At 36.9% G+C, this 22,376-nt stretch overlaps 1 protein-coding gene across 2 annotated transcripts in view; it reads right to left on the bottom strand.

The window, feature by feature from the left end:
• raptor (regulatory associated protein of MTOR complex 1) overlaps positions 1-22,376 on the bottom strand; it is a 638,589-nt gene that overhangs the window by 453,179 nt on the left and 163,034 nt on the right. For both annotated transcript variants that reach the window (XM_090389485.1, XM_090389491.1), the window contains exons 8-9: positions 20,170-20,415; positions 9,406-9,586 (exon numbers count right to left, since the gene is read on the bottom strand). In XM_090389485.1, the coding sequence (XP_090245611.1) occupies positions 9,406-9,586; positions 20,170-20,415 (427 nt within the window). The remainder of the gene's footprint in view (positions 1-9,405; positions 9,587-20,169; positions 20,416-22,376) is intronic.

Raw genomic sequence — 22,376 nt, 5'->3', positions numbered from 1 at the left:
ACTAACGGCTGCTCAAAAAGTAGCGTTAGAAGATATTTGCTTGTTACGCTTTGATGTCATCGCAAAGGGAGAAATTCTGTTTTAGTTCAGAAGCCGAATAAATTCACTATCCACATTCATAAAGCTGTTCTGAGCTGCAATAAACAGATAAACACCGCTGACAAATAGACTTACTCCCCATCACTTTAATTGTTTTACTGTGGTTTTTGGCAGATGAGTCGGTGACTGCTAAATGCAGTGCGGTTTCTTGTATTTATTCACTCACTCTCTCTCTCTCTCTCTCTCTCTCTCTCTCTCTATTTCGGGATCTCTGACCGTGTGGTCATCACGGAATATAAACAGAAAATTTGTTTGTCGGAATGCTGCCCACCAATTATCAACTCTTTTACCGACCTTCTAATGTATGTTGTGTTCAAATAATCCACTTTGCAAAATTCGAAAGTGCTACATCAATTAGGAGCAAAAACGGTTTCCCCCAACATAATGAATTACTTTATAGTTATAATAATGATTTTTACTGACTGGAAGACAGTGTATAAATAAAACAATTGTACAAGGCGAAAGCATGCGGTCACTCAAAGGATAAGCAATACAGCGATGTTTGAAATTTATAATGCCGTTCACTAGCTAATATTTCCAGAGGAATTATTCTGGATGTTTTATCAAATGAGTGCCAGACCAAAATCAGACTAATTAGTACTTCCGCATCCTAGGATGAACTGACTAATTAGAACTCCAGCATCTGTGATGAAACGTCATGCACAGCGATATCGTTTGCTACAGCAATAATGTAAAGAAACGAAGCAAAATATTGATCGGTTTTACGACAGTTTTTTTCTTTCCGTTTCCAGTATAGCTTCCAGTAGATGAATTTCCTTGATTTTTTGTTAGTAGATAATACATATTGAAGAAAGTAAATGCAATATTTTAGTTTTTCAAAACCAATTCGTTGCAATTCTTTCGTACAACAATTACGAAAAGCAATAAAGCAACTGTTGTGAGTGAGCCATGCAAATTAGTGTTCGCAAGTAATGATGCTCAACTGTTTGTTTTCCAAAAAAGTTGTTTACAGTTTCATTTTCTCCTTGGATCACCTTGGTAACGCTAATGACGGAAGCTTGACCAGTCAATTATCTCTCTGCGTGTGTTGATTCGTTTTAGCCAGAGGCGCCGAGCTGACGCGCGAATTTTTGAACTAATGCTGTAACGCGTTTTATTTTCAAAGCTTGGATCTTGTTTTGCCGACATCAAAATTTAATAAATTGAAATGTGATCGTACGTTTTTGCTGTTTTAAAGTGAATTAATAGTTTTTGCTGAGCGCTAAAGGTAGGAAATCAAAGATTATACTTCTGTTTATCTATATTGAGAGTTTCAATTTTGTAAATTGAGTAGAAATTATGGAAATTACTAGTTTTCTTCGGGGGGAGCAACTTTCGAGTTAGGGTTAAAAATTATACAAAAACAGGGCGGACTTAGACCGGGTTAAACAAAAATGCACACGAAATTACCGATAACCTTCCTTTGAGCAATAACACAATATCCAGATGCACTGATGAAATGTCTGAAGATGTAAAAAATCAACTTATTGCTCGATTGCACAAATTGGTCCTCGAGGTTGTCACAAACATTCTCTCAGATATGCCAGACAAGCTGCACTTGCTACCTGAGAGTCTAAAACGCTGATGGAACTGATATTCGGGTGATATTCAAGTCAAGTAGACCCAATTTCAGCGAAGTCCGAACAGTCTGCGACAGCCAAATCCTCTACTTGCACCTTCACGAGGATGGGACTGTTAGTAATCCTGGATATATCCTCCATGCACAAGTACATGGTGAGTGACCACCCAGGAGTGAACTAACGTAAGCAGGGGTCGAGGTGTGGCGCCAACACCACATGGAGGAATGCCGCCCCTCTATGTTACCAGGCAGTACTAGGTGGTAGATGACTCTCATCAACCGGTGCAATTCCACCACTTTGTTTATTGGAGGCTTGAAGTGGTGGAACCCATATTTAGTCTCTAGAGCTAAGTTCCAGTCAACCCTTCCCCATCTCTTCCATCATGCAGTATGATTGATGACTTTTGAGGTTATGATGAACATCATGGCGAGATCCAATATTCCTTACATTTCAAGGGTACAGCTCTAAAACGGTGTTCGCAGGCCGGCCGCTAGTTAGTACACCGGACCGAACCTAATGATAAGAGGCTTCCGGATAAGCTAGTGCATAATCTTGCTACCTCTACTCTGTCAGATAGTGACTGGAGGGAGTCCGAGTAGTGTGTATGCGGGGAGCATTGTCAAGGCCATGTTATGTCAAGAATCTGAGTATATTCTTACTTATGTGTACGCCATATGCAAAAATTTCATTACTTCATAAAGCATGTCCCACCCACTTTTTCTCACTATTGAATACACCATGAATTGTCAAACTAATAGGGCAAGCTTATCTGCGAAAAGATCTAAACCTCTCAAGCACTTCCTAATTCATTTCACAAATATACGTGGTCTCAATTCTAATCTTAATGATGTCCATTTCCACTTGCAGTCTGCCAAACCCCATGTACTTTTTCTGACAGAATCTCAGTTATCGGTTGATTCAACTACTGCTCATCTCAGATGCCCAAATTACTTGCTGTATGATTCCTTTCGCCTCAAATGTGGTACTTGTGCATACGTCCATTCTGATATTCCCTATCAGAGACTTGGCAATTTGGAATCTACTCTGTTTGATCTTCTCTGGCTTAAAATCTCTGTTGTCTCTACCGTTCTCCCAACTCCACTAATCACTTGGAGCTTTTTGACTTCCTCTCTTTGCAACTTGATTTTCTCCAGTCCAACTTTCCTAACAGTGAGGTAATTTTCCTTGGATTTTAATGTTCACAACTCCAGTTGGCTTCCGTTTTCTAGTCACACCGACCCAGGTGGTCGAGATGCTGAGGCTTTTGCAATTACTAATGACCTTGCACAGATTGTTCATTTACCTACAAGAATACCGGATAATCCTAATCATACAGCCAACACGTTTGATCTTTTTCTCACAAACAACCCTTCTAAGTACACGGTCGAAGTGAGCGGTCCTTTAGGCACCTCAGATCACAATTTGGTGATTGTCTCTTCTCCAAGGGAGCCTTTATCTCATGGCTATTCCCAACCTCGTGTTGTTTGGCATTACAAGATGCAAAATGGGATGACCTGCGAGATTTCTTTTCTTCTTTTCCATGGTCGGATTACTGTTTCAAAACTTCTGATGTCAACGTTTGCTCAGATTGTGTCAGTGAAATTATTCTTGTAGGAATGGAATCATTTATCCCACACTCCACTTTAAAATCTCGTCCTTTATCTAAACCTTGGTTTTCCAATAAATGTGCTAAGGCTGTTCAAGAGAAGAATGTTTCATATCGTAATCGGCTTGTTTCTAATTCTTCTAATTCTTCATTTTCTGCCTACACAAAAGCTCGCAACAATTGTAAAGCATTTAGTAATCAGTCCAAACTAGAGTTTGAACAGGCTAAGAGTAGAAAACTTGCTTCTTGGCCTAATGTTAGCCAAGCATTCTGGTCCCTTGCCAAAGCTATTGACCGCCACTTTTGCCCATCTCTGCTCCCACCTCTGTCCAAACCAGATGGTTCTGTTGTCACTTCAGCCAAGGATAAAGCTGACCTGCTAGCATCCCATGTTTCTTCCAACTCATATATTAATGATCTTGGAAAAACACTGCCCACCATTCCCAACACGCTCCATTCAATGCCTCCTGTGATCTTCTGTCAAAAGGATGTCAGATGGATTTTGACGAATCTTGATGCTAAGAAAGCTCCAGGTCCCGATGGTATTTCTCCACTTGTTCTCAAAACCTGTGTTCCTGAACTTCTATTCTTTGCCGTTTTTTTTTCACTTTCTTATTCCAAAGGTGTTTTTCCTTCTGCTTGAAAATTTACCCATATCCAGCCAGTTCCTAAAAAGGGTGACAAATCCCTCCCATCCAATTATCGTCCCATTGCAATTACTTCTACTCTTTCTAAAGTAATAGAGAAATAAATTAACCGCCAACATTTAAACTACCTAGAAACCTTCAGTCTGATCAACGATCGCCAGTATGGATTCCATCAATGTCGATCCACTGGTGATATTCTAGCTTATGTTACCCATTTATGGACTAATTCAATGGAAAGGTTCGGTGAAACACAAGTAGTTGCTCTTGACATCTCAAAGGCTTTTGATCGTGTTTGGCATAAAAGTCTTCTACACAAGCTTCCATCTTATGGTTTGCCAACTGTTTTTAGTAATTGGTTATCCAGTTTTCTCTCTAATCCCTAACTGAGGGTGATGGTAGATGGCTCTCTGTCTTCCAACTTTTCCACTAATGCCGGTGTCCCCCAAGGTTCAGTTCTTTCCCCCACTCTTTTCCTCTTGTATATTAATGACCTTCTTTCATTGACTGGAAATCCTATCCTTAGTTTTGCCGATGATAGCACATTGCATTCCCCTTTCCATTTTGAGAAACCTTGCCCTGTTCAATCAGCTTCAACTTCTCGAAAATCTGCTACCAATTCCTTAAATGCCAATCTTCAGGTAAGTCTGCAGTGGGGCAAAGACAACTTAGATGATTTCAACCCTTCTAAAACTCAGTCTTATATCTCGCAAAAAGGATTCTTCTGCTCCTATGCTTATCTTTAGTAACACTCCAATTTCTAGGCAAAATGATATATCTCTTTTGGGGATTACCCTGACTTCTAATCTCTCTTGGCACAAGCACATTACAAATATTGCTTCCTCTGCATCGAAAAAACTTGGTTTTCTCTTTTGCTCTCGGCGTTACTTTTCTTCCAAACAGCTGCTCACTCTGTATAAATCGCAAATCCGTCCTGCCATGGAATATTGTTCCCACATCTGGGGTGGTGCCCTCAAAACCTCTCTCAGGCTTCTTGATTCCATTCAGAAGAGGGCAGTTATGTTAATTAATGATTCATCTCTGACAGAGTCTCTCCACTCCCTGTCTCATAGACGTACTGTTTCTGCTGCATGCCTCTTCTACAGATACTTCCATGAGCACTGTTCTTCTGAATTGGCTTCTATAATTCCCGCTCTCTCTCTCTTTCAAAACAGTCCAAACGTGTGCCGCCACCAGCCAACATCCATTTACTGTCCAACTTCAAACTCACAGAACCAACCTTTCATCTTCCTCGTTTATTCATTCATCTGCCGTTTTCTGGAACAACCTTCCTTCTTACGTATTTCCTGAAAATTAGTCTACAGAAGTTCAAGTCCAATATCAACAAATATCTTCTTTCATCTTCTCAACCTCCGACCCAAGCACGATACTAAGTACTATAGGTTCAAATACCTCTCGTGTTTGGGGTTTACATAAAAAAAAAAAAAAAAAATTTACGAGTGAAACAGTTTGCAATGCAACTCGATGAATCAACTTTGATGGGCAATGAAGCACTTTTTTTGGCATATGTAAGATATATGGATGATAATCAACTCAGAGAGGAAATGCTTTTTGCAAGATTCCTCAAAACAGATACTAAAGGTGAAACAATATTTAAGGAAGTCCAGTCTTATTTTAGAGAAAAAAATATTCCACTCGAAAATTTAATGGCTTGTGCTACTGATGGCGCTGCTTCCATGGTCGGTAAGTATTGAGGGTTTATAACTCATTTAAAAAATGCATTGCCAAAAGTAATTTGCATACATTGCGTGATTCACCGCCAACATCTGGTGGCAAAGAGACTGAGTGAACGTCTTCATGAAGCCTTAAATCTTGTAATAAAAAACTGCCAACCTCATTAAGTCTAATGCTCTTCAAGATTGTCTCTTTCGCAAATTTTGTGATGAAAATGAAGAAGGATTTGACCGTCTTGTACTGCATACAGAGGTGTGATGGTTGTCTAAAGGCAATTGTCTTCGTTGTCCTTTGGGACAGTATTGTATCATTTCTAAATGAAAACGAGATTCGAAAACAGTTGGTTGCCATGAAAACAGACATATTTTACCTCTCAGATGTGTTTGAAAAACTGAATTCTCTTAATAAGCTACAGCAAGGACATAATTGTGATTTAATATCTAGCAAAGAAGCCATTAATTCATTCCTTTTATAGTACAGTTTTAATATCTCATGCAGTGCGTTTGTCCAGTTTCCAAACCTTGCTTCAGTTAGCAGTGATTTAAAAGATGATGATTGTGTTGTGTATGTTGATCATTTAAAAAAAAAATTTATGAAGACATGCAAGTTCGGTTTAAGAACCTACTAGAACTGAACATCCCAGATTGGGTGCTGATTCCATTTGAAGTAAATGTTGCTGATGCTGAAATTGATTTACAAAAGGAACTTGTTGAATTGCAGTCTGATGAGACAGTTCGAAGTCTATTCAAAAAAGGAAAGTATGATGTATGGAAGAATAGTGACATTGTATGTAAATACAATTGTGATTTAATATCTAGCAAAAAGCCATTAATGCATTCCTAGGAAAACTCAAATTGTATCGAGTTGTATCCGGTTTTATGGGAGAAAGCTCGGATAAAGCCCGCACATCATGGATTCCATAAAATGTTGAAAGCATTCTACAGGAATGCTGGTCAATGTTGACTCAAATGCTTCTCACAGTTCTTGCATGGTTTCAGATCTCTCACTCCAAAGAGTACATTGTACCTCATCCCATAGATGCTTATTCAGATTGAGATCTCATGGCTAGGGAAGCCACCCAAGTAGCCTGAATTCACCCTCATGTTCTTGGAACCACTTCTGTATAGTTCTGGACTTGTAACATAGTGCATTATCCTGTTGGAATATTTCGCTGATGATACGTTGCAGCCATGAAGGGAATGAATGTGCCTGGTCAGAAATAATTTTCAGATAATGTGCCCTCTAAATGTGGCCCCCTGGTATCAAGAGGTCCAATATGCAGAACAAAAACATCCTTGAACCCATTATCCCACCACCACCACCAGCCTGTGTTGTTCACACATGGCAGGATAGGTCAATGGGCTTGTGCAGTTCATGCCATATTTTGGTCCTCTCATCATCAAGAAACATCAAAAATTGTAACTTGTCAGGCCAGGCAATGTTTTTTCCAATCCTCCACTGTTGAAAATTTAGCATCTCCGTAGCCAGGTGGGAAGGAGCAGCAGTGCAAAGCACACGTTTCTTGATTAGACCGTGGTTCGAGCCCGTCACCACCAAATATGGAGGATGCAGAAAAGTCAGAGAATGACCACCACGTATCCCGGAGCAATATGGCCTTAGTTGCTAATGCTCCTAAAAAAAACCCAAATAACAATAACAACTGTTGAAAATTTGTGTTCCAGAGTCCGCTGTAACCATACCTTCTTAGTTTTGGTGACAGGCATAGAACTCAGTTTGGTCATCAGTTTCTTTATTATATCATCAATGACAAGGTTTCTACTGTTCCATTGGAGTGTTACAAACTTTCAGAATAATAGCACCTTCCGGGATTCAAGGTGCCGTTTATTTCGATTTTTCTGTTATCTAGAAAATTTTATTTTTAATGTATTTAATTCAGAAATAATAAATCCAAATAATAAATAAGAGAGATTAAGAGTACAATTTTATTAGCTGCACATAAAAAAACATAAACATGTTGATGATCCATGTTATATTCTGCCATTAATACACTTCTGCTTATGTCCTGTTCTATTTTCTTTAATTATATCAAGTTTAGTCTATGCAGGTAGCATAGTGATATCAAGACGAAAAACCCCGAGAAACTCATCCAGCAAAACAGACAAATCGACCATAGAACACACGCAATTAACAGATATAAGACATGGATTTTAAATATTCGGATGGTCTAATATAATAGTTTGGCTTTTTTTGTGTTTGAAGCAGTCTGCACGGGTACCACCATCCTCCCCACACCAAGTGGAAAAGGCCAGGGTTCGAATCCTGTCGATGACGTGAGGAACTTTAATGGGCTATTTTCACTGTGACTGAGTTTGTCGGTCTCAAGCATTGACAGCAAGGTTCCCCCCCCCAAAATGGGGTTTTTAGCCCAGCAAAACAGACAAATTCAGCAGAGAACACACGCAGTTTACAAACACAATACATTTGGGTATATGAATTAACTTTCCGGGTGACCCTAATGTAATAGTTTGGATTATATCAAGTTTGTACTAGGCTTTAATGTTGTTCTTCTTTTCTTCTCTGTATGAGGTTTATCAACTTTAGGAGCCGTACTGAGGGGTTCTTAATTTAAAATAAATGTAAAACAGTGATATAAGCCGTGATATCAGTACAGAATTCACTTTGAAAATGGCGAACTAAACAAATACAGTAATCACGTGACTTGCTGTTTTCTTTTTCCGGTGCTGCAAGACATCTGTGCTGTATGCATACATCCGATCTCAATGTGCTGTTATTTTGACAGTCTACTGTATTTTGACTGACTGAAGACTTTCTGTTACCATGTATAAGTCTTGGTGGCTTCCATTGGCCAATTGCATCAATGAGCCATTTCAGACCACAGGATCACTATCAGCTGGATGTTATTTTATTGGAACAATCTCAATACACTTATGACACAGTCATATGTGAAAACCCCAGCAATACTGCAAGTTTCCAAGATATTCATAGTGGTGGGTCTGGGACCAATTACCATACAATTTCAAAGTCAATTTAATCTTTTGTATTGCCCATTCTTGCAATGAATTTCATACATACAACTCTATTTGCTTGCTTGCTTGCTTGCTTACCTGCCTGCCTGCCTGCCTGCCTGCTTTCTTTCTATCACATGATACAAATATATGATTCTGAATAATGAAGGAGCACTACATTCTATGCAAAAGGTATGTGAACATAATAAAATGGCCACAGCATGTATGTCACTATTATAATGATACAGGTTAGCACATATAAAAGGGAGTTAAGGTTAGGAAAATTTATCTGAAAAGTTATGACTTAGAAATCCGTGTGACTTAGAACTCAGAGAGCTCTAACTTCATCTTTTGCAAGTCGCCCATGACAAAAAAAACAGGAGTGTTAAACCCTTATTTCTTATTCCACAGCAAAATATTAAAAACTGTCGACTACTCTTGACTTGAATAACTCTCCTTAATAAAATAAGCTAATCAACTTATTTTTATTTTGGTTATTTGAATTTTGTAATTTTATTAAATTTTCAATTGTGGGATTAAATATTTAACTCTACAATTTGTAGCACAGTTACTGATTTTGGAATTTGAAGTATATTAATTTATTTTTAAGTGAATCTCTTATTCTCTGGAAAAGGTTGCTTTTACCTTTTGGTCACATTTAGTCACCACAAAACACTCAATTGCATATGTAAAATGATGAAAGTATTTATAATACCATTTAAACTGCCAAATTTAAATTTTTTTCTGTTACACTGAAAATTCGCTTTGTTTCGTTAAATTGACTTAGTACTCACCTGGAGTACTATAGGCAACTGCTCCGGAGGACTGTGTGCTTCAGAACCAAAAGAAAGCCATACTTGAAATGCTGTCAACTGCTCAGTAAAGAAAGAACTATGCCTAAATGGATTTTCTTCCTCCTTCAATATAGATGGTAGCTGAGACAAACACAAGTCGACTGCCAAATCCCATGCTTGCCTAAAGTGAAAATTACTATTACAAAATAATTCTATATGCTTACATTAAAAAAGAATGAATATATTCTATATAACCAGAAATCAACTCCTTAGCATGTGCAGTTGTTGTGAAATTAATCATTAAGTAATTCAATAATAATTTGTGTGTGTGTGTGTGTGTGTGTGTGTGTGTGTGTGTGTGTGTGTGTGTGTGTGTGTGTGTGTGTGTGTGTGTGTGTGTCAGTAGTATGCAAAATGGAGATTCTAACACAGATGTATACTTTTATAAATGCAAAAAAAACACAGCTCCTTAAAAACATCTCTCTTCCCTTAAAATCATTAATTTTTCTAAAATAATCTACAAGAATCAAAAAATTATTCTTAAATCAGTTATTTTTAGTAGGAAGGATTTGTAGCTTTGTATTAAGAATATCTGTCATTTAATAGTCAATTTTTTTTCAAGCTATTTTATTTCATACATAATTTTGCTAACATACATAAAACTAATCTTTTTATAATTGTTCTTTATGAATTCATTGCTTAATGAACAATTTAAAACTACATCACACCAGTTTATTTTTATTTTATGTGTATAAAAAAAGTCCATATTTAGAGACTGGTATTTAGCTAACCGTTTCCAGCCTAATTTGTCTAGTAGTTGTTGCTCAATGATATCTTCTGATATCTGTGGATATTTATTTATAATTTCCATTCATTGGTGAATTCAAGAGTACTACTAAAGAGTTTGAAATTGAGTTACTCTTTTTCATGTTTAATTTTTCTTTGAATTCTGAAATAAATTCCAGGTTTAATTTATCTGTGTGTTCTTTAAAAAACTCTTCAGAGGTAGCCTGAAGTTTAGATATTATATTTCAGTCAATCTTTTCATTAAATTCTTCTATAAAGCTTTTTGAGAGTTTTTGTTCTTTAGAAATAATAATTCCAATTAAGATAATCCCTAAATTGTCTAGCTAACTGTTCAGAGAGAGTAGGATCTCTAGATACTTCATTCCATTTTACAGTATTAGGTTTAAAAGAAGAGTCTCCAGGAATTTTCATTTAATTAATAAGTTGGGTTTTTTTGGTTTTTTTTTCAATTAAATAACAACTGTCTTTTTATCCAATAATTGCAATTTTCCTTCCTTCCTTTTCGGATAAAATTAAACAACATATTCAATAATTTCATTGTTTTTTTTTTTTATTTTATTTTTTATTTCCACTGAAATAAAACTTCTATATATTTGATGTTTACACAATGTGTTGTTTACCAACTATGTGGTACTACACTTAGGGTGGTAGAAAATGAAAAAGACCTGGGAGTAATTGTGCAGTCAGATATGAAGTTTTCTGAGCAATGCAGACAGGCTACCAGAGCAGGTCATGGGGTTTTGTCAATAATATACAGGAATTTTGCTAGCGGGGAAAACGAGGTGATTGTCCCTCTGTATAAGGCAATGGTCAGGCCACACCTTGAGTACTGTGTACAGGTCTGGAGGCCTCATTTTAGGAAGGATGTAGATTTGCTTGAGCATGTAAAGAGAAGGGCAACAAGATTGGTGAGGGGAATGAAGGGATCCTCTTACCAAGAGAGGCTTAAGTTCTGCAAACTGCAGCCTAAGAACCATAGTCTGATTGTGTTTATCACAAGGAAACAGAGGACAGAATCGATTGCTAAATTTAAGAGAATTAGCTTATATCTGTTACAATAAATCAGCATGTCATATGTTACTGGCTAGATTATTAAAAATTGGCATATTTTGGTAAAATAGGCACCTGCAAGGTGATCTGACTGAAGTGAATAAGGCCTTGAATGGGTTGACCATACTGAATTCTGATGGGATTCTTCCACTTGTTCAGATTACGAACCTAAGGGGGCATAAATTCAATTTAAGAAAAGACAGCTGTAGAATAGATGTGCGGAAATTTGCCTTTAGTCATAGTTCATAGGTTAAATAAATTTAAGGAGGAACTAAACAAACATTTAAAGGGAACGGTTATGTGAATTTTTTTTGGCTGATGCTACATAAGCTTGCTTTCTTGCATCACATGCCATGATTACTATTACATTACACTGTCCTGGTATGAACTTGTCCCAATGTTCCACAACAAAGTTCTTCTGTCGCACGCTATCCCACAAACACAAAAAACAATATTTTGTGACCCCCCCCAAAAAAAACCAATAACCTTAAATCACTGCATATGTTCCAACCTAATCCTGGTATTTATTTTATAGCATGTAGAGCCTTAGACATGCCTTCACGACTTTCTTTAAGCCCAACTGAATGAAACGCAGGAACTGATGGAAATTAATTACCTGGATGAAGCACAACTGCTTTTAAACTTAATTTTGAGGCAACTATGGATAAACACCATTAATCTAACTTATGCACGACAGTTTTTTCAGAAGTCCAATAATGCCTTTGCAAAAACACATACTGTCCTCCATAGCAAAATATTTCGAACTTTTCATGCCTTTTTCGAAACACTGAAATCTTTGTTCCTGCTGTGAGTATATTCCACTGCTGTAACCTAGAACCTGACAGTTCAGCTTGTTCTTTCGGCAAATTTAAGTCTCGAACCAAATCATTCAACTCATCTTGTTTGATTAAATGTACACTTCACTACATGAACTTACTGATTGATAGTCGATATCTTGTGAAGTGGTAGGGGGGGCCCTCAAGAGTAAGATGGATGCACCATCCTACTACGTTTGGAGAATAGATTTACAACTCTGAGAACATGTCACGATCAGTTAATACTTGGAAAAACCTTGACACAGCCTACAAAAATTCTCACCAAAAACACTAAGTGTACTATCTTCAAATTTTAAATTTTTGCATCGGAATTTGAACCTAAGAACCATAGTCTGATTGTGTTTATCACAAGGAAACAGAGAACAGAATCGACTGCTAAATTTAAGAGAATTAGCTTATATCTCTTACAATAAATCAGCATGTCATATGTTACTGGCTAGATTATGCAAAATTGGCATATTTTGGTAAAACGTAACTCCTATATTTAATAAGTATGATGTGAGATAAAACTATCGTGATGATTTTTTAAATCTATGCATAAAAATTGGTTAAAAACAGCATTTAAATTCTTGGAGGTAAAAATCGTGTTGGCTAGTGTTATCAAACATAAAAAGGTATATATGAACATAATCTCACACACTCTGGTGTTCGTTTTAGAATCAATAAAGGCACTCTAAAAAATAACATTGTTTCTACCTAGTCATTACAGTATAGAGAGATACCAACACACAGTAGTTCTTTATCAGTGCTTAAGTAAACAGGGTAGCTACCTGACTGAGTTTTATCAGTTGCAAGGCTATCAAGTGCACATTAAAATAACTACATATAAGGACTATTACACTTTGTACTAAAAAAAATTTTTTTTTTGTGAAAAAGTCTTTCAAAAACTTTTATATTTTAGACTTAAGAAAAATAATATTGTTTTATACCTAGCCTTGCAGTAAGGAGAGATAACAACACAATAATTTTTATCAGCACTTAAGTAAACAAAGCAGCTACATGAATGCATTTTATCAGTTGACAGTTCAAAGTAACCGCTAGAGAGCTAGTAAGTTCATGGTGAAATCTATGAAACTAAAAACTACAGTGGTTTTAATTCCAGTTACTTCTAGTAATTTGAAGATATGGGCATACATAGCCTAATGGTGATGCAGCTTCAATGTCTCTATTATTCACAAAAGAGGATCAAAGAATGACGTGAGCAATTATAGACCTGTAAGCTTGATTTCTGTTCCGAGAAAAATAATAGAGTCATAGGTTATTAAAAGAGTACTGAAGGTCATCTTCACAGGAACAGAATTATATGGAAATCACAGAATGGGTGTGTTGGACGGGAGGGTGGGGCATCCTGACTGACCAATGTGATTAGCTACTATGACACAATATCAAAGGAGTTGGATGAAAATAGTAATTCTGACATCACACAATTATATTTTAGTAAAGCTTTTGACACTGTTATACACAAAAGACTGTTGTACAAATTGAAGCAGTGTCACATTAGGGGCAAGTTACTGCTGTAGATAAAACAATGATTGAGTGGGGGGGGGGAAGGCAAAGAGTGGTTATCAATAGGAACTGCTCTTCTGGAATTAATGTCCTTTTCCAAGCAGTTCTGTAACCTGCACTGCTTAGAAAATAAACACTTGCAAGGAGATCTGACTGAAATGTTTAAGGCTTTAAATGGATTGAGTGTACTAAATGGTGATGGCACCCCATATTACAAACATATTGGGCCTGACAGATTTAAGAAAGGAAGAAAGCAAATGGAAGAGAATATTCTCTTATTCTTTTACACCTCTCTGAATGCAGTCAAAATTTAAACAAGGTATGATCAAAAGTTTGAGGAATAACTTTGTATCTTGAAATTATAACATCATAACAAGTTTACAGTTGTCATATTATTTTAGGTGATTCATAATGTACAAATACTATAATATAATATATGAATCAACAGCAGTTTATCTGCAGTCTACCAGAATTAATGTATAATGAATAGAAGGCATGTTCAAAATTAATTATTTTAATGAGCAGTGAATTTGCATAAAATGTTGTTTATAATTAGGAAAAAGGACAACAAACTCAAAAAATTTTAAAAACGTGTTGTTCGAAGACTTTTCAATGGTTCACAAAATTTAAAGAAGGCCAATTGTCCATCGAATGATCCTCATGCTTGCTACCCTCCAACTTCAAAAACCAATGATTCAACTGCTTGTGTTTAACAGGAATGACTAATGTTTAACTATCCACAAAGTTGAAAATGAATTTGTTATTTCTTATGGGACAAATAAATCAATTTCAACACAACTCTGGGAATGTAATGAGTGACAGTCATGTTTGTGCCTTGGGGGGAGGGGGGGGAGACAAGCTGTTGCATGTACCTTTTACACCATGCAGCTGCTAAACCACACTTTGTTTCTTCCATCATTACTGGTGATTATTTATGCAATTGTGGCTATAAACTAGAGGCGGGGGGAAAAGCTCAATCCTCAAAAACAACTCCACCTTCTCCAAGGCCAAAATCAAGATAATCTCAATCCAATGTGAAGATCATGCTTATTGTTCATGGACAAACAGCAAACAAGGAATGTTACAAAACAGTTGTATTATGCTGTCCAAGAAAACATCTAGAAAAAGTAGGCTTCAGCAAATTGGCATTAGCATCATTACAATGCATCTGTAGATTCAGCACTGTTCATTTAAGAATTCTTGCAAAGCACTCCATCACTGTAGTCTCCATCTCCTTATCACCCATTTGAAAAAATGGCAATACAAAAAAAAAATTATAAACTAAAAATCTGATTGATATATTTTTTTTAAATATTGTTTTAGAATGCATACATAAACATTTGTGATGCTTTTTGGAATGTTCTTATTTGATCCTATCGTGCCAGCTACTATCACATAATTATTATTTTATTTTTAAATTCATGATTTTTTTTTTTTTTTTTTTTTTTGGATAAGTGGGTGAACTTCCCACATCACCTGTCCATACCCTCAAATAGTTGGTCTAGTTTCTCCTTGAATTTATTCAAACTGCCCACTTCCACAAAAACAAGAACGGAAACCATGCCTCAGACCAGAGCGGCAAAGCAAAGCAAAGCAAAGAGCAAAAGATAGTGGGAGTGCTGTGTCTGGGGAGGAGAATCGAAGGAATCGTTGTTATCTGAATCATGGCCTCAAGAAATGTACTACTTCTACGATATTTGTGGATCTCTCTCTGGATTAGAACATGATTCAGCCAAGGAGGATATCTTTGGGGGTGTTTGATATAGAGCCTGAGGAAACTATCATCAACTAAGCATCCTGATAGGCATACATGAGAGACTGAAGAAGCCCCATTGTAATTCCTTCCTTGGAATAACAATGGGGCTTCTTGAAATTCCTTGAATGAGCCTTGAAATTCCTTCTTGAAATTCCTTGAATGACTGGGTATATAAGGAATTACAATGGGGCTCAATAAGGTCTCAGTTGCCCACCTCAATGCCAGAGCTTGCACATCACAAAAAGCACAGGTAACCCCCCCCCACAAGGCAGAATGTGCTGGTCCCATTGGAGGTAGCTATTGTCAGTGACTCTACTGTCTGGGAAACAGGATGAGAGCAGTATCAATCAATTTGGCCCTGGAGAGATTTTGCAAGGCTAGTGAGATAGAAGGGTTTCCTCAGCAGGGTCTGTGCATGTTAACAGGAGAGACTGCTTTTACAGGGATGTGATACACTGAAATAGAAAGGGGTGCAAGAATATTTGCTGATGCTGTCCAGGCAATGTTAGGTGGGATGCAAAACCACTAGCTTTGGGGGGTAGACACACAGACTAATATATAAACAAAGCTGCAGGCAGAGGTGAAAGTGATTTTTGCACTGTTTCTGTTGGAACATGGAGCAACCTGGAAAGCAAGGTAATGGGGACTGCAAGGCCTGCTGTGGGTTATCATGGAACAAGGAAATATATGGGCTGTGTTAGGGTAACAAAGTGTAAGAACAGGTACATGTATACTTGCATATACCACTACTAGAAGCATAGAAAACAAAATTGATGAATTTCAAGTGCTGGTCAAGTCATCAAATGCAGACATTATGGGTATATTAGAGAAGTGGTGTCACTCAGATATAAGGAATGCAGAGTTGAATGTGGAGACTACAATGTATAGAGAAAGGACAGACAGGATGGGGGGGGAGGTATGTCCTTAGTTAAGACAAAATCTAAGGCACTGCATCGTGTTGACATGGGTGGCCAGGGCAATGTTGAGTCAGTTTGGTACGATATAAGTACTGGGAAAACAAAAATGACAGCAGGAGTGTATTATAGGCTGAATGGTTGTAAAGAGTACAATGAACAATTGTATATAGAGAAATAGAGTGGGCCAGTAAATCAGAATGTCTTATTCAGAAATCTTTATTGCAATAATAATAATAATACAATTTGATATATTTCAATATTTCCCTTCATGGCCACAAGGCCAGGGGTTATAATGAGAGATTTAAACTTTCCAAATATAGACTGGAATTTGAGGGTTGGTGACTCACATACTAGCACGATATTTCTAGATTGACTGGATGACTGTTTGCTATAGCAGCATATTACAGAGGCAACAAAAGAGACCCATACTCTTGATCAGATTATTAGCAATGATCACAGTGTACTGATATGAGATTTACTTAATGTAACCATCATCAAGAGTAAAGGGAAGGGTTTTCACTTTTGTAAAGGTGACTACAGTGGTCTACAGAGACTACAGTTTTATCAGTACTCCTTCACTATACTTCTATAGATACCACTTGTATAAGCAATGGTGCACATCAGTGTTTTTACAAAGTTGAATTTTCTATCTTTGGAGGCCTACTTCATCTACAGTCTATGAATGAATGCAATTTTATTTCCACTTTCATCTAGCCTCAGTTTGTTTCTTCTGGATTTCCACACTTGCAAATTATACTGAACTTTGTTTTGCCATTCTTAAATATTTTGATAATCTTTAACTTTTCTTCAACTGTATAATTTTTTCTTTTGGTGGCCATTACTTTGGTCCTACTGATATACTAATTTTGCTGTGTATTTATTTATATTTCACTATAATTTACTGTGTAAATCAAAACCAAACTGTCCAGCATATCAATAGTGCCAAAATGAAGTCATATGATTTCTCCATAAATCACTTGTCAATTAGTGTGTATTTGTGTCTATTTTAGCCCTTGGCAGTTTTAGCTATCCTAAGTGTAACTTCTAGTCAAAGAAATGACATCTTCTGCTGTTGTTTGAAAAAAATTTGCTTTGTAACTAAAGAACTCACTTGACGAATGGTAGCCGTATTCCTCCCCAGAGACAGCTGTTTGTAATTAGCATTCCAACGAAAGACAAACACATTTATTGCATTCCTAGCTGAGAGGGAAAATTGGGTGTCAACAATAATTAGTCTAACGATTAGTTACAAAATGACTCTGTAATGGAATAGTGAATATATCTAAGCAAATATGCAGCCAATTTTGAACTAATTTCCTCTCTTGGAAATACAGTATTAGGATGTAATTTTCTCTTTCTTAATTTGCATGTCTGCTTTGTTGGGTGTCTTTTTAATATCCAGTGAATTGTCAATAGTTGTTTTTTCCAATATGAAATTGTCTAGTTCTTTGAACACACTTTTTTTTCATAATCTGTTTTGGGGGACATAATCATATACATGGTAAATCCGAAACTATGGTAGGAAGAGGCACATTATATTGAAGTTGCACTGTACTTGGATTTTGGAAAAGCTTTTTATACTGTTGCACATATAAGATAGCTGTACAAACTAGAAGAGCTGTGTGGCATTAAGGGAAAGTTACTGTGGTGAATAAACAGACAGTTGAGTGGGAGAAGACAGAGTCATTATCAATGGATGCTGCTCTTCACAGACTAATATTATAGTGGAGTCCCACAGAGTTCGGTGCTGGGTCCACTGTTGTTTTCTGTATTTATTAATGATACTAATAAGGTTATACCAGGATTAATATCCAAGTTTTGGATGATACAGAGTTTGGCAGAGTGGTTAATGACAGTAATGAAGGTAAGCTGCTACAACAAGATCTATAAAAAATTAGGCAGATGGGCTGAGAAATGGCAATTGATGTTTAACATTGACAAATGCAAGGTACTGCATACAGGTAGCAGTAATCCCAGAGTAACGTATCAACTGTGTGGGACGACAATCAGGTTAGTGAAAAATGAAAAGGATCTGGGGGCTACTGTTGCAATCAGGTATGAAGTTCTCTGAACAGTGTAGATAGGCTGCCAGGAGGGCTCATGGGGTTTTGTCAAAGATAGACAGAAATTTTGCTAGCATGGATAAGAAGATGATTATCCCATTGTATAAGGCAATGATCAGGCCATCTTAAGTACTGCATACAGGTCTGGTGGCCTCATTTTAGGATGCAGAGCTGCTGGAACAGGTACAGAAAAGATCAATGAGATTGGTGAGAGGATCTTGTTGAAATAGAATACTTGTCATTAACTACCCTTCTCCCTTTGTATCATCAGAGTCAGACATTAAGTCTGATATACCTTCAGCAATATCATTAATAAACATAAAAAACAATGGGCCCGGCACTGAACCGAGGGGGCTTCAACAATAATATTAGCCCACTAAGAGCACAGTCCATTGATGATCAATCTCTGTCTTCTCGCATTCAACTTTATCCATAGCAAGAACTTGCCCTTAATTCTAAAATGGCTAAAATTTGTAAAGCAGCCTTTGATGAGTAAGGATATCAAAAACTTTTCTGTAATCTAAACAACATATGATATCAAAATTATTTTTTGCATCCAGTGAAATTGAAAACTCACATCTACATACAGAACACAAGCCAATCATGTTATCTTTTTCGGAATTTACAGTACGAGGAAAATTTAGCATATATATGCCTGCTGAGATTTTATATCATATTTCTTTAACATCTTACTGAAAGCCAAAAAAATTCATAATAAAAAAAAAATTAGAATTGGAATTTTTATTATTTTTTATGAAAAGAAAATGATAGAGAAAAGGAGTTTTTTTTCAAAACGATGAAGAAGCTCATTGTCACCAACTATATTACGATGGTGAGACGGAGAAAGTCAAAATGAGTTTAAAAAAAAAAAACGATTCTATGTCGTAAATCTGGAAAGTTGGCAGCTATGGGGTTGCTATTCCTCAAGTATACAACCTAGCTTTCTGCTACATTAAAACACAGCGACAATCCTTGAAGCCTCTCTAAATCACGCTGAAGGAGCACTGTTTGGTGCTGATCATTATTCACTCTCCCAATACTACAAAATTACATTATCTACAAATTTTAATGTTATGCCTTCTATCCCATTTATTAAAATAAGAATAAACAGCATTCTCAGAAATAAACCTTGGAGATCCCACTTCAAATGTTAGGCCAATCTGAAGAGTAATCATTAATTACAATCCTCCACAGGATAGATACATGAAAGTTTGCTTTCAGCTAGAGAGTAATTGATCCTAAGAACAAACTTGCTTCCTTTGATCATTTGTCACTACTAATACTGAGTCTGGGAGACAGGTGGAGAGTTCTGTAGGCTTCAGGTTTTTCGGCCTGAAGAACATGCAAATTGGCATGGGAACACACTCTTGCACAGACATGATGCACAATTGCATAACACAGTCTATGCTGCTGATGTACACAAACTCAACAAAAATAACATCTGGGAGAGCAAACCACATTGAGTAGAGGATTTCTCCTTTCCAAATTGATTAGTTTCACCTAAGAATAGCCATGACATTACAAGTGCTAACTTGTAATGTCATGGCTATTCTTAGGTGAAAATATTAAGTACTAATTAATTATTCCAACTAATTATTCCAACAACGGAGAAAACATGTGGCATTTTACAAAAATTTATACAATTTATGCTAAACAAGTCTTCGATTATTTATAATGTTATATCAACAAGTCAGACAAATAAAAATGCAAACATATATATATATATATATATAAATATACACACAAAAATTAGTAACTTTCCTACTCCTAGGGAATAACAATCTCTCCCCTAACTCCAAATGCACATTATATCAAAATTTAAATTTTACCACATAGGATGATGGTAAGTGGGTGGCATAGCTGGACTGGATACTGGACTACAGTTATATGACCTCATGACTCTTTCAGCCAACATAAAATTCCTGAAGAGACTTGCTACCAGGAGATCTTGCCGAAACAATGTCTGAAAGAGATCTTTAGGAAGAACATTCCAGGCAATTGTATCAGTGATGGCTGTAAAAATCCAATTCAATTCTCCTAATATTGTCCGACGATCATTTAACTGTCCAGGAATCCTAATAACCAAATAAAAAATACAGTAACGTCACAGATGAGAACTGTCAACATTAAATATTTATGGTCTCAAGGGATAATAAAAAGTTTCCACTGAATATTTTTTAAATCTGTTAGCAGTCTGCATTATTTGTAACATTACTGTTCACATGAATTGTGAACAGTAATGTTACAAATTTAGAAGCTTACACAGCACAATATTTTTCAAACTTTTACATTTTACTTTCTTTTTTTTGATGCATCAATAATACTCAGACTAAAACAAACTTTCTGCAGCAGCAAGTTTGTTTTAGTGTTTGTTTTGAACGTGCTGCTGCAGAAAACTTGTTTTCTGCGGCAGCATGTCAAGAGGCAACCAGAGAGGGTAATACTCTTTATCTGGTTATCAGTAGTGATCATTCATGTATTAAGAATTTGCAGATAAAGGAACCACCAGGTGGCAGTGATCACAGTGTACTGATGTGGGATTTACTTAAAGATATAATTACCATCAGGGGTAAAGTAAAGGGTTTTTGCTTCCGTAAAGGTGAGTACAGTGGTCTCAGACAGTTTTTAAATTCTGTACAGGGGGATCAACTGACGAAGTTACCAACAGTAAATTCTAAGTGCGAAGCACTCAAGGAATTAATCGTCGATGCTACTAAAAGTTTCATACCTATTAAGAAATATTGTTCAAGGTTTAGGCCTAAATGCTTATCTAATGAACTAATGAGATTCGTGACAGAGAAGAAAAATGCATGGGATGCATATAAATTATCAAGCAACTCAGATGCCTATGGCAGATATAGGCAAGTCTGTAATCAGGTCACAAAGGAGGTTAGGCAGGCAAAAGCAGATTACGAGAAATCTTTGGCAAAGGATGCTAAGAAAAACAGCAAAGATTTCTTTACTTATATAAACTCAAAAAGGAAGGGGATGAATCTGATTGGTCCACTTCATATCGATGGTTCGACTGTTGATGATCCTGCTCAGATAGCAAACAAACTGAATGAGTATTTTGCATCTACATTCACACGAGGAGTTAAGGTTTGAAAATGGCAGAAGGTTATCAAATTGTAGCAGGGTGCTTAATGATTTTGTAATAACTGAGAGCAAAGTGGAGGAGACATTAGCATTAGCAGCATTAGTAGAGGCATATGATGCAAGAAAGCAAGCTTATTCAGCATCAGCCAAAAAAAAAAAAAAAAACACACCACTCCCATTTCACCCCTCTGTTCGCTCGAAATACCTGTCCAGTTGAGCCTTAAATTTGTTTAGGCTATCAACTTCAACAACAAGTGATGGAAGTCGGTTCCGCCAACCAACCACCCGCTGGCCAAAGGCAAATTTCCGCACATCTATCCGACATCCGTCCTTCCTCAATTTGAATTTATGCCCTCTGAGCTGATTATTCTGAGCAAGATGAAGAATCCCATTGGCATTGAGCATGCTCAAACCATTCAAAGCCTTATACACCTCTATCAGATCACCTCGCCGGTGCCTAGTCTCCAGACTCTGTAAGGCAAAACTTAAGCCTTTCTTCGTAAGAGCAACCCTTTGTTCCATTCACTAATCTTGTTGCCCTTCTCTGTACCCGTTCCAGCAGCTCTACATCCTTCTTGAAATGAGGCCTCCAGACCTGTATACAGTACTCAAGATGTGGCCTAACCATTGCCTTATACAAGGGAATAATCACCTCCTTATCCCTGCTAGAAAAATTCCTGTATATCATTGACAAGACACCATGAGCTACTCTTGCAGCTCGTCTGCACTGCTCAGAGAACTTCATATCTGCCTGCACAATTACCCCCAGGTCCTTTTCATTCTCCACCACTGTCAGTGTAGTACCGCAGAGTTGATACGTTGCTCTGGGGTTACTGTTTCCCATATGTAGTACTTTACATTTGTCAATGTTAAACTTCATTTGCCACCTCTCAGCCCATCTGTTCAACCTTTCCAGATCCTGTTGCAGAAGTATAGCGTC

Source organism: Mastigoproctus giganteus, chromosome 2, assembly GCF_048544385.1.
Source record: "Mastigoproctus giganteus isolate SK-2022 chromosome 2, ASM4854438v1, whole genome shotgun sequence".
Classification (NCBI taxonomy): Eukaryota; Metazoa; Arthropoda; class Arachnida; order Uropygi; family Thelyphonidae; genus Mastigoproctus; species Mastigoproctus giganteus.
The sequence above is the reverse complement of the archived record's forward strand: the minus strand, read 5'-3'. Positions and strand labels throughout refer to the sequence as shown.